At 49.0% G+C, this 11375-nt stretch overlaps 1 protein-coding gene across 2 annotated transcripts in view; it reads right to left on the bottom strand.

Moving 5' to 3' along the window:
• The window catches only part of ITGA11 (integrin subunit alpha 11), a 167720-nt gene that overhangs the window by 84636 nt on the left and 71709 nt on the right, over positions 1–11375 (bottom strand). For both annotated transcript variants that reach the window (XM_019503937.1, XM_019503936.1), the window contains exons 3-4: positions 5863–5972; positions 76–167 (exon numbers count right to left, since the gene is read on the bottom strand). In XM_019503937.1, coding sequence (XP_019359482.1) covers positions 76–167; positions 5863–5972 — 202 coding nt within the window. The remainder of the gene's footprint in view (positions 1–75; positions 168–5862; positions 5973–11375) is intronic.

The following is an 11375-nucleotide window of genomic DNA, read 5'->3' as shown; positions in this document are numbered from 1 at the left end:
TTGAGATCTTTGGGGGAGAGTCAAAATCCGCCCCCCCCCCCCCCAAGTTTCTAGGTGAGATATCTTGTTCCTTACCAGAAAGCTGTTGTCCTTGGGGTTTGTGGTCAGGCTCAAGCCAAGGCGCATGTTATCCTTGCGCTCCGACACGTTGGAAAGCGTGACTCTTCCTTGGGAAGAAATGTCAGAGTGAGGGACCCAGCCCACAGCCTCACCCTTGCAAGGGTCCGCTCTGCAAGCCACGAGGGCTCATCAGCAGCCCAATGCAAAGAAGGAACTGCTGTGTTTCCACTGAGATTGACCCCCGGGGTGCAATGCAAACACAGCTGAAGGGCTGCAAGGCTTCATCTGCCCGACAAATACAATCTCATCCAACACGAGCCCTGGGTGGCCAGAGGTGGCAAGGAGGAAACAACTGCCTGCTAGGGAATGAACCAAGCAGATCTACAGGGAAAGCTCAGGACCAGCCTGGCAGCTCCTTCCCTACTGTCAGCATGGGCAGGACATATTGCTGCTGACGTGTACTTGCACACGTATCCCATTCCTTGGAGCAGCCTGAAAGCCGGGGATGGCCCACAGTGCAACCTTTTAATTATGTTAATGCTAATAATTAACAATCTTTTACAATCTTTAACAAAGATGTTAATCCTTAATGCTAATGGGGAGGGGGGGAATAAATGAGCTTTAATCCCTTCATCCCCCCAGTCTGTGGTTAAGGAGGGAGCACAAAAACTAACTCAACGTGTGGCGGTTTGGCAATTTTCATTTCACACATGACAATGGTTTAACGTCTCCCAGTTACAGAATCAGCCCTTTGCTAGAACGTGCGTTCGAGCCAAGACAGCTCGACAAGGGATTCGGAGTAGATTCAGATCACCCCATCGGGTTTGTCACCGCTGCAAAACGTGGTGCCCCAAGGCAGGCATCAAGGAAGAAACTTGCAGGTAAGAGCCTTTCCATCTTGCACCTCCTAACAGCCTTCCTCAACGCCTGCAACATTTTAAAGAGAGAGGAGCACAAGCCGCTGTCCCCAAACCCAACCCGAGAGTCCAGAGCAGAACTGACCATCACTGAACAGATAGGAAGCCTGTAAAATAACCCGTATCCTTAAACACCTGAATTTTGTGAAAGCTTCTACTTGCTCTGAATTCAGATGTACCCTTCTGGGGCCAGGCACATCTCTAATTCGGACGTTATTTTCCATTTGAATTGGAATTGCATTTGTTCGCAACCAGTCGCTATGTAGAAACACAATAGTTTGGATCCTGGAGACTGCTCCCCCCCACCTCCTAATACAGGCAGTGCGGCGGGGAAGGGGGGCTAAAGCCTTTTTTTGTGCCTCCCTGAAGCAGGTACCACTGGGATGGTCATGAGATCCAGTTTAGAGCAGCCCTGGGGCTGCTCTACTGTGGTACTTGTTGACAGCACCCAACATCTTATTTCCAAGCTGGGGATCAGTCTGGATTATACTCAGACAGCAGCATGTGTTGGCTCTGAGCTAGCTGGCTTGGGCACAAAGAGCGGGTGAAGCTGGAGCACCATATATTAGCCTGCCCACACACCTGGGGGCTGACCCATGCTCTTGTGTCCTCACTCGTATTGCTCCCTGCCCAGCTGGATGACAGCTGGCATGGGTATGCCTTCAGGTGCTGACTGCAGAATAGTCCTAGCCCTAGGAGCTTCTAGTCCTCTCTTGCTCTAACTGCTCACAGCCCGTTCATTTATGAAGTTATGGTGCCATGCTGGCTCATGGGACACCCCGGGACAAGCGCATCCCTGCCGGAAACACTCAGGCACTTCAGACCCCTGGAGAACTAGGGAATGGGTTTGAGCACCCAGGGAAGGATCAGTCCTGGAAGAGGGGAAGGGGAGAGGTGAGGGAGGGGAGAGATTATCTGCCCCTGGAAATCAACCCCGGATCTCCCTCTGTGGCCACCTGCATGGAGGGGTCCTCTGGGCAGCTCAGCAGACCTCAGGTGTCCTCTCTTAACAGCAGCGCCTCTCACACGTCCCCCTTCCACCACCCAGCGAGGAAGGAAAGGTCAGCAGCTCTCACCTCTTTTCTCTGATCCTGATTTAAACTCATCCTGCAGGGCTAAAGCACTTGAAAGTGGACCCAAGCACCACCCTGATGACAAACGGCTCATAGATTTGTAGGGGTTAAGCCCCAAAGGGACCCGAGACCTTCTCTTTAGACTTCCTGTGTCCCCAAACAGCACCAGCTGCCTCTGTGAGAGGCCTGGAAACCTGGGTCTGTGAGAAGCGAGTCCCCCAGGATAGCATCCAGCCTCGATCGGAGGACACCCAGCAGCGGAGAACCGCCCCCCCATCCCTCTGGATAGCTGGTACCAGTGGTGCCTCGTCGCCTGACTGAATTCACCCAGCCTGCAGCTCCCCATCACCAGTTTCTGACTTCCTTGGCTGGACTGAAAAACCATTTTTGCCCTTGTGCCCAGGAAGCTATTTCCCCCATCGTCTCTGAAGCTTCGTTTTGGTGGATCAAGCACACAAGGTCTCTCGCTGTGCACCATTTTCTCCAGGCCTGGAGATATTCATCTCCGGGATGCACCTGCCACTCTGTGGGTCAGGCCTGTACTCCTTGTCCGGGATGACCAACTCCGCACGTGGCTGCGTTAGTGCACAGGTTGTTCCAACGGGCCTCGATTTACCAAATGGCACAGATCAGTGCTTCGTCGCTTCTACTGCATATTTATTAGCTGGCTAAAAGAGGCTCAGTCGACACGCCTGGACCTTCAAGATATCATCACAAACTGTTATTGTCCTCAGACAGAGGTCCAACCTGCTGGAATCTTTCAGGCATAATTTGTTTTTAAGGGAAAAGTGGGATTTGAGCCAAATTAAAAATGTTCACAGGCATGTTCCTATTACTTCGAAAACAACCGTGATTTTTCTTGGACAATAACACCCCTGCCACATGGCATATTTTTGGTCACCCTCCCCCCCCACTTTTTTTGTTTAATTTCTGATATGTTTCAACCCCAAAACCATTTTGGTTGCTGAAGATAGATTTGTGGGGTTTGGGAGTTTCTGAGAAGTTGAAGTTTTCTGCTCAGCTCTGGAAAGAAAGTCAGGACTGTTTGCATGCCTAAGCTCAGAACTGGGGTGGAAAATCCCGTAACTGCTCCATTATCAAAAATCACAGCCTTCACCTCAAAGCCTTTCAATGCTGCCGGGAAAGTCCCCAGTTTGCTGCGTGCTTAGTGTCTCGTAGCAGAGATGTTGCCGCACCGGGTAACCAGCAGTTGAAATATTTCCTCCGAGCTCCCAAGATCCCGGTGTGACATCAGGGTGGCTGAGGTCAGGCTGCGTGAGTCACTCCCATCTCTTGTCAGTCTTGGCAAGCAGGAGAGGAAAGGGATTTAGGAATGAGTCCTCTGAGTTGCTTGGGAAGCAGGGAGAAGAGCTGGCCAAGTTGTGTCTAACCCCACATGACCCTGGGTATCCAGGGACTGTATTTTGCATGCATCCATCAGGGCAAATGTTGCTCCATAAGATCATTAGAGCTGGGAAATGCTGGCTGAGGTCCATGCATTTTTTACTGTATCTAAGCAAAACTGTTGCTAGCTCAATGCTTAGCTAATGCTCTTCTGGTCTCAACTTCTGCTAATTGATAAGGTTTGGGAGACAAGGAAGCTTGAGGGGGGTTTGCACTGATCCCACTCCTCCTAGCTGTCGTGCTGGGCCACTTTCCCTTGCAGTGACATGGTGAGACCCATGGGCGTTTTGTTCGTGTTGCTAAGACCACTATTAAATCCTAGTGCGGTGGGAAAAGGCTGAGGATGCTTTCAGTCTTGGACCGTTCCAGCTGCCCACTCCCTGCAGCTGATTGCACAGCGTTTCCCCTTTCTCTCATACATCCTATCGTGGAGGTCCTACGCCTCCCTGGCGGGATATGGGGAACTCTCACCTCGGAGCTGTTTCGGGTACCCAAGGGGGCTGGAGGTTGCAAGACACAAAAACCAAATGCCTCCATTTCTGCTGAAGTTGAACTAGCCTGTATGGCCTTTCACCTTGGGGATGGGAAAGCAGATGCCATGAGGCCGAAGCTGCCTGGAGACAGGGACTAGCAGGGTCTTTAAATACTGCGGGCAAAACCCCCTGCCGCGGGAGAGCCTGCAGTGGAGCAGGCGCCTCTGGGAGATGCTGCACTAAGACATGCAAACACAGGACATCAGAATGGCTCAAGCCTGGGCTCCAGCCGGTCCATCTCCCCCAGGGCCAGCATGGGGGCAAGGTGACTGAATGGGCACCTCAGCCAGAGTCATGTCCTGAAGTAAGAGGGGCCAGATTCCCTTATGCCTGCTCCCCAAACTCAGCCTTTTAGGCCCTGATGTGAACAGCTGGAGGTACATTCCTAATGCCCTCAGCACTTTCCTGCAGCAGTGAGTTCCATTGGTTAACAGGGGTTTCCTTTAATCAGATTTATATTTGCTACATTGCAGTTCCACCAAAACCTGCTGTTTTGCCCCTGGAACAGGGATGCTCCCAAGACCCAAGGAGAGTGCCCAGGGCGCCAGGCCCTGCCTGTGCTTCTGCTCTGTCTCCGGGTCATGGAGAGAGGCCTTAGCAGCTTTGCCACATGCTCCCGAGGGTGCAGGAGGGCTGCGATGTGCTGTATCTCCCTGCTCCTGCAGCCCTAGTCCTGGCTGCCCTGCTCAAGGATCCCAAGTCTAGGACAGGGCACCGTAGGGTACAGGATGGGGGGCAGAAACTTAACTGGAGCTGTGAGGCTCTCTCGGCATATACAGGCTCCCCTCCAGGTGTGCAACCCCTCTGTTTTGAGCACAGATGCCCCTGCCTGCGTTACGGGTAATGGCTCGTGTTACTGAATCTCGAGGGTGATTTTTGCCCCACACGTCAGCTTCGGCAAGGAAAACACACCAGGTGGTTTCACTTATTTCCCCGGCACTTTCCCCTTCTGCAGTGTTTAGGTTGCCAACAGGGGAGGAAGACGGTTTCAACCCCCACCTGCAACAGCCCTGCAGCGGGGGCAAGCTTAGGCCATTCACCCCATCTCCCTTGCGGTTTGCATTTTGTGGAACAAAAAGCTAAATTTAAGGTTAAAAGTGAACTGGCCCCAGCTCTTTCAGCTGCCTTCGGTTTGGATTTAGGTCACAGCAGAGAATCAGCCCCGGAGTAACGTTATCTCGTGATCTTTGGGGCGTTTCTCACAGCTGTCCCCAGAAGTGGTGTCAGAGTAGGCAGGCGGTGCCATAGGGCGCTTGCACAAGCTATGCGCTGTCAAGAGTGTAAAATTGTTCTGAGATGTCCTCTAGTGCCTTTTACTAGTAATAGCACATTAACCCATTATGAGTGTTAAGTGCGCTACATGCAAAATAGTAACATCAGTCATCGTGGTACATTGGAAGAGTGAAATAAATCTAGAGAATATCTTCAGCTAGAAAAAGCCGATAACGTGAAGAAGTGCCTGTAGACTGCGCAGGGAGGTGGTGGACTCGCCCTCCCCGGAGGCTTTCAAGAGGAGGTTTGGACAGGTTTGATTTAGGAGCAGCATCCTGCATTGGTGCTAGGGCTTGGAGCAGATGGCCCTGGAGGTCCCTTGCTATCCCATGATGCTGTGTGTCTACATGACTAGAGCAGAACCTCAGCTTCCACTCTGGAACAAAAAGATAGTCTCTCTCTCTCGTGGCTGCAGAGACAGAGACAATCTCAAAGGTGTGACCTGAGTGTATGGGGGAAGCCTTCAAAGCCACAAAATAATTCAAAAGAACCCCCTATATATCCATATTTTCCAAATCTTGTGCTTTTAACACAGCCCCATGATCTGTATAGGGCTCTACTCCCAACCCGTGGGCCCCGCAGAGCTAGCAGGAGGGCTCGTACCTAGGTTCAGCTTGGTGCAGTTGCTTTTGGTGTCGCCGTTCACTGGGCACTTGTAGACGTCTCCAGTCTTCTGCTGCCCGTTGGTTTCGTAGGGAGCTCCCACCACCAGCCTGGACAAAAGAAGGGTCTGTCAATATGTAGGAGGCTCCTTGCAAATGCACATTTCATCACAAGCACGAGAACTGCTGCACCAAAGGCACTCTCAGGAATGGACTGAATTCTCCTTCCTGCAAGTGCCAGAAAAAAATAAAATACAGTGCTAACAAATGCATTTAGTTGGAAAAGAAGCACATGCAGCATTTCTCTTCGTAGGAGCTCCCCCTAAGCCTTGCATGACTAAAGCTGGGCTGAAAACACTTCAGTCACAATTGCTATGCAGAAGAATGCCTTGGCGGACACATCCGACATTCCCCAAAGACCCCCGGAGTATGCAGCAATACATCCTTTCCCTCTGAAAGGACGCCAGCATGTATATATACAATGAGGCTGCAATTTCAACATGCCTAAAAGGTTAAGGGATTTTCAGTGGGAAGTGGGTGCTGAGTCCTGTTGGCAGCTTTTGCAAACAGCCTCAGCTTCACAAACAGGGAGAGAGAGAGAACAAGAGAGCTGTAAATGAACCAGGCTTGGCTCCTTTCTCCCATCCTTTACTTGCTACAATAGGTGTCTTCACAAGTCTCTGCTTTTCCTGGTCAGATGGGAATTCTTGTGCAGTTCCTGAGATCCTACCACGGTTTGTTCTTCAAGGACCTAAATAAGTTGGAAACACCTGGTGGGGGTGGGGGGGAAAAAAAATCACCCGAAAGCACTTCCCACATGGTTGTGACACGTCCAAGGAAGTTACCTCAGCTTCTAATACTTCTGCAGAAAGCCGAGCATCCTCTGCACCCAGTCAAAAGCAAGACGCAAAACATCTATTTTACCTAACCTCTTCCCAGCTACAGGAAACAATGATACAGGGCTAACTTCTCTTCGCAATCAAGAGCTTTCCCGTGACTCAGGAGAAGATGCAGGAGTAAATCCAAGACAGGTCTGGGACTTAAATGAAATCATTGCCAAGGAGCTACAGGCCACTGGGTAGACCAGACACCACCCTTTTCTCATCCGCCGCACCCCCACTCCTTGCAGAGCGAGACGTGGGACAGGAGCGCTGCACTGGAAGATTGTTCTCCTCTCAGGGTGATCCTCTCTGAATGGGGTAGGCTGGCTTGGACAAGAAGTTTCACCAGCATGGGACAGCAGCAGCACATGAGAGCTGCTGGCCACGCACATCTAGACCACGGAGATTTCTTTTGCTGCTGTATGCAATGCAAGACCCACATGTTCTCTCCGATTTTGAATATGAAGCATTGCTTTCAGCTACTCTAATTAAGTAGAGACCTGGCTCTCTTTATTGCCCCTCCCAGGGTCCTGTTATATGTGGGAGCTCTGGCTAATAAAGCTCACAGCAATTGTATACTCACTGGTGTCTACATATGAAGCAGGTTGTGATGAGCATTGCCTGTTGGTGAACACACCATGTGCTGGGGTGGACTCAGGGGGAGGTCTCCTGAGGTGCTTGCTTTGCCCCAAATGGATCAAGAGCAGCTTTCTCACCCAAAGAAGGGTTAAGCCATATCCCATAGCTGTCCTTACCGCTCCAGTGCCATTGCCTGCAACCAGTGCTAAACCACCTGACTTGCAGTGGGGCCTTCACTGAAAATCCAACACCTGCCTCCCTGAAGTCCAGGGAAACATCCGTGAGACAGACACACGCGATCCTGCCAGAAGGCATCTGCCCATACAGCAGGAAGACCCATGACCTCTGGCATGTTCCCACCTAGCAGCCTGCTTGGAGAGTACCCATCCTAGCAAAGAACAGTGCAAATAAATTAAATAAAGTTAAAAAGCAAAATAAATAAAATAAAATAAAAATAATATAAATAAATAATAATACAAATAAAAATAAATAATATGAATAAAATAAATAAAATAATAATGCAAATAAAAGAAACACAACAAAATGAAATAAAAAATTCCCACGAAATAATAATGTTTTTCCTGGGAAAAAATGTTGCAAATGAATTGAAACACTTCCTTTGGCCTGTGACCATTTTTATCATCTCAAAGAAATTGACACAAAGTCATTTGAAACCAAAGATTCAAAAGTATTCAGAACCCTAGATGTCAAAACAGAATAGCTTGAGCTTATGAAAACACTTTTTTTTTTAAAAGCGAAATTCTGTCAAAGTCGACATTTCCTGTGGGAAGTTTTGGTTTTAAGGAAATGGCATTTTCTGATGGAAAAACATTTGGCTGGAAAATGCCTCACCAGTTCTACTTAATGCACATGATTTTTAAAGGGTCTCAGAGTGCTCACAGCCAAGAAGATCCCCAGGGAAGTTTTAAATATGCTCATGGCTACAAGGGCGAGACCTGGCCCCCATGTCCTTGTGGTCAGCAGTGCCAAAGGGTCATGAGATAAAGGTCTCCAGAGCTACAAAGGCTACAACCTGCCAGTGCTGAGACAATCTCCCTGTTCGTAGATTCATAGCAAATGAAGGTTGGAAGGACCTCAGGAGCTCACATCTAATCCAACCCCCTGCTCCAAGCAGGACCAGCCCCAACTACATCATCCCAGACAAGGCTTTGTCCACCCCGGTCTTAAAAACCTCCAAGGACGGAGACTCCACCACCGCTCTGGGTGACCTGGTCCAGTGTTTTACTACCCTCCTCATTAGAAAGTTTTTCCTAATCTCCAACCTCAACTTCCCTTGCTGCAGCCTGAGCCCATCGCTCCTTGTCCTGTCATCTGCCCCCACTGAGACCAGCCCAGCTCCATCCTCTTTGCAGCCCCCCTGCAGGGAGGTGAAGGCTGCTATTCAATCCCCTCAGTCTTACACAGTGTTACAAGTGTAACAATACCATGGGTCCTCAACGAGCCATGACAATATCAATCAGCTGCGGCTGCTGTTCTTCTTATTGTTCATTTATCTTAGTATCTCCTGGGGTGGGTTCTCTCCAAGGGCATATTTCAGACCACTAGATACAAAGAGTCTAAAAAGCCTGAACTGACTGCTCAGCAATGGTACGGGGCTCTGCCATGGGATAGTAAATCTCGGCTGAAGCGGGAGACATTTGGCATCCATCACCCCAGGAATGAGACAGCAAAGCAATTGCTCAGATGAAGAATAAATATCCTGCAGTCTATCTGGCCACTTTTGGGGTATGTTCCAAACCCCCCACAGCATCACAGTTTCTTGTGGGCATGACAAGCATGGTACAAACATGGCTAATGGAAGGACAACACCGAGAGGTGTGAAGACAGGCCATTTCTTCCACGTAGGCCGAGAAACACACCAGGCCACCGAGAACCGATGTGTTTCGACTCCAGCTCATGAGCCCAAAACAAATACGCAGTCTCAAGCACTGGCTCAGGAAATGCGGAGAGTTTTGGTTTAGGAAACGGAGCCGTGGTTTTACACACTGAAGTAAGCGCATGGCTACCTCCAAATCCAGAGCCACGACTGAATAGAAACGCTTTTGTTCTGCACAGTGCTACACGACAGCTGGAAAAACAACTAGCCTCAGCACAGCTGCTTTGTGTTACATCAGGAATGATTATCTTTTCTTTTCTCCCTAACAACATTCGTTCTAAGGAGACATGAAACATGGTTTCTTTACAGTGAACCAGGATTGCTCAGCAAATCGAACACCCCAAAAGTTTAATTAGCATTTTAGGGTTTCAACTGAAGCATTTCTGGTTTTGCAATTTCCCTAATAAGGAGGAGAGAAGCTGGGAAAAAACAGTCAGCCAGAACTAGTCTCAGTAACACAGACTAACCCAAACCAAACTATTCTGAAGTTCAGCAAAGTCTGGATAACACCTACCAGCACTAGGACTCTCTGAGTACCACCAAACCTCTAGTAGCTACAGCCATAACTGGAAAGGATGCAGAGAGGAGGTGAGGGGAGAGGGAAAGAGAGGTTGAGGGAATGACTGCGGAGATGAAAGACAAGAGAACATGAAGACAAATGCGTCTCAGACACCAGCAAAGCTGGGCAGGACAATAACTACTGAGAGAAATTATTTGGATCACTTTGAACTTTCATCATACCCCAAGAAATTTCCCACAAACAAAGGTTGACATTTTCAGGTTGATTTGGCTGGGCCCTGAGAAGAGCTAGAACTTTATAAAAAGTCCTCGGGGGTATTTTTGTCTCCATAGGCTTGAAATAGTCTTCCATTTCCACACCTACATGTGACAAGCTCTTGTTTTAATAGCCATTTCAGTGATGAGATGAGAATGACTGCCAGAGTCTTTGGTTGACACAACTTAATTCTGACTGGGCGCGTCTACACGTGTGCATCTACTGTGCAGTAACTGAAATTCCTGTGCAGTACAGGCACAAGTCTACACATGCATGCCTGTAGTGCACAGTAAATATGGTGACTTACGCTGACTTGAGTGTAAATTTGATATCTGCATCATACAGGTATCAAATTTACACCCAATTAGTTACTGCGCAGTAACACATGTGTGGATGCCTTACCGCACAGTAACACTGTGTGTGTAGGCTGACTTGGGATTAACTTTAGTCCCCAAATCAGTCCACACATGGTGTTAATGTGCTTTAGTGTCTGCACATGTGAAAGTCAGCCTATTCCCGTTTACTGCGCAGTAACTTACTATGCAGTAAATTTAAGCTGGCATAAATGCTAGCCCTGTGCGAATAGGGAACTATTTGATTTGGGGTCAGACTCAGCCGATTCGGATGCCAGAACTTCGATTCGGCCAAATCAGCTCCAAAGCTTTGGAGCCGATTTGGAGATTCGGCCATAGAATATAAATGAGGAACAAATGAAATATCTATACCTTTGTTGTTTGTTGTCTTATTTGGATGAAATGTTCAGGGGTAGTAGCCTCTGCTGATAGCATGAAGCCTGTCAAGTTTCAAGGAGATAGATGCAGAGGTTTGGGGGAAACTCCACCTCAAACTGCTGACAGGAAAAACTCATGACATAGATGACCCTGTGTGTGTGTTAAGGCACAGTGGGCTGAAAACTGCAGGGATTGTGGCCCCTGTGGAGGTCACAAATCCTGCCAAGGTTCAAGGAGATAGGTGCAGGGACTTGGGGAAAACTGTACCTTGAGCTGCGGACAAGCAAAACTCGTGACGTAGGTGACACTGTGTGTGTTAAGGTGCAGCAGGGTGAAAGCTGCAGACCTGCTAGCCCTTGAGGCCACAAAGCCTGCCAGCTGTCAAGGAGATCGGTGCAGGGTGGTTCTGGAGCCCTTCACCCCTAGCTGCTGACAGACAAAACTCATGACATGGGTGCTTGGGCAACTGACTCTGTCTGTCTTGGGGCAGTTGATTGTCTGTATTGATTATGTCCTCTCCTTAGTCTGTGGTTTTGTAGGTGTTCATTGTTGCTCATTAACTCGTTATCTAGTAGCTAGCTACTGTGTATTGAGCTGGTCCCTGAGTGAATCATGATTGATTGGTAACATAGTAGCTTAGCAGCCAGGCCT

This window comes from Gavialis gangeticus, unplaced genomic scaffold (genome assembly GCF_001723915.1).
Source record: "Gavialis gangeticus isolate Ggan-Ray unplaced genomic scaffold, GavGan_comp1, whole genome shotgun sequence".
In the NCBI taxonomy this organism is placed as follows: Eukaryota; Metazoa; Chordata; order Crocodylia; family Gavialidae; genus Gavialis; species Gavialis gangeticus.
The sequence above is the reverse complement of the archived record's forward strand: the minus strand, read 5'-3'. Positions and strand labels throughout refer to the sequence as shown.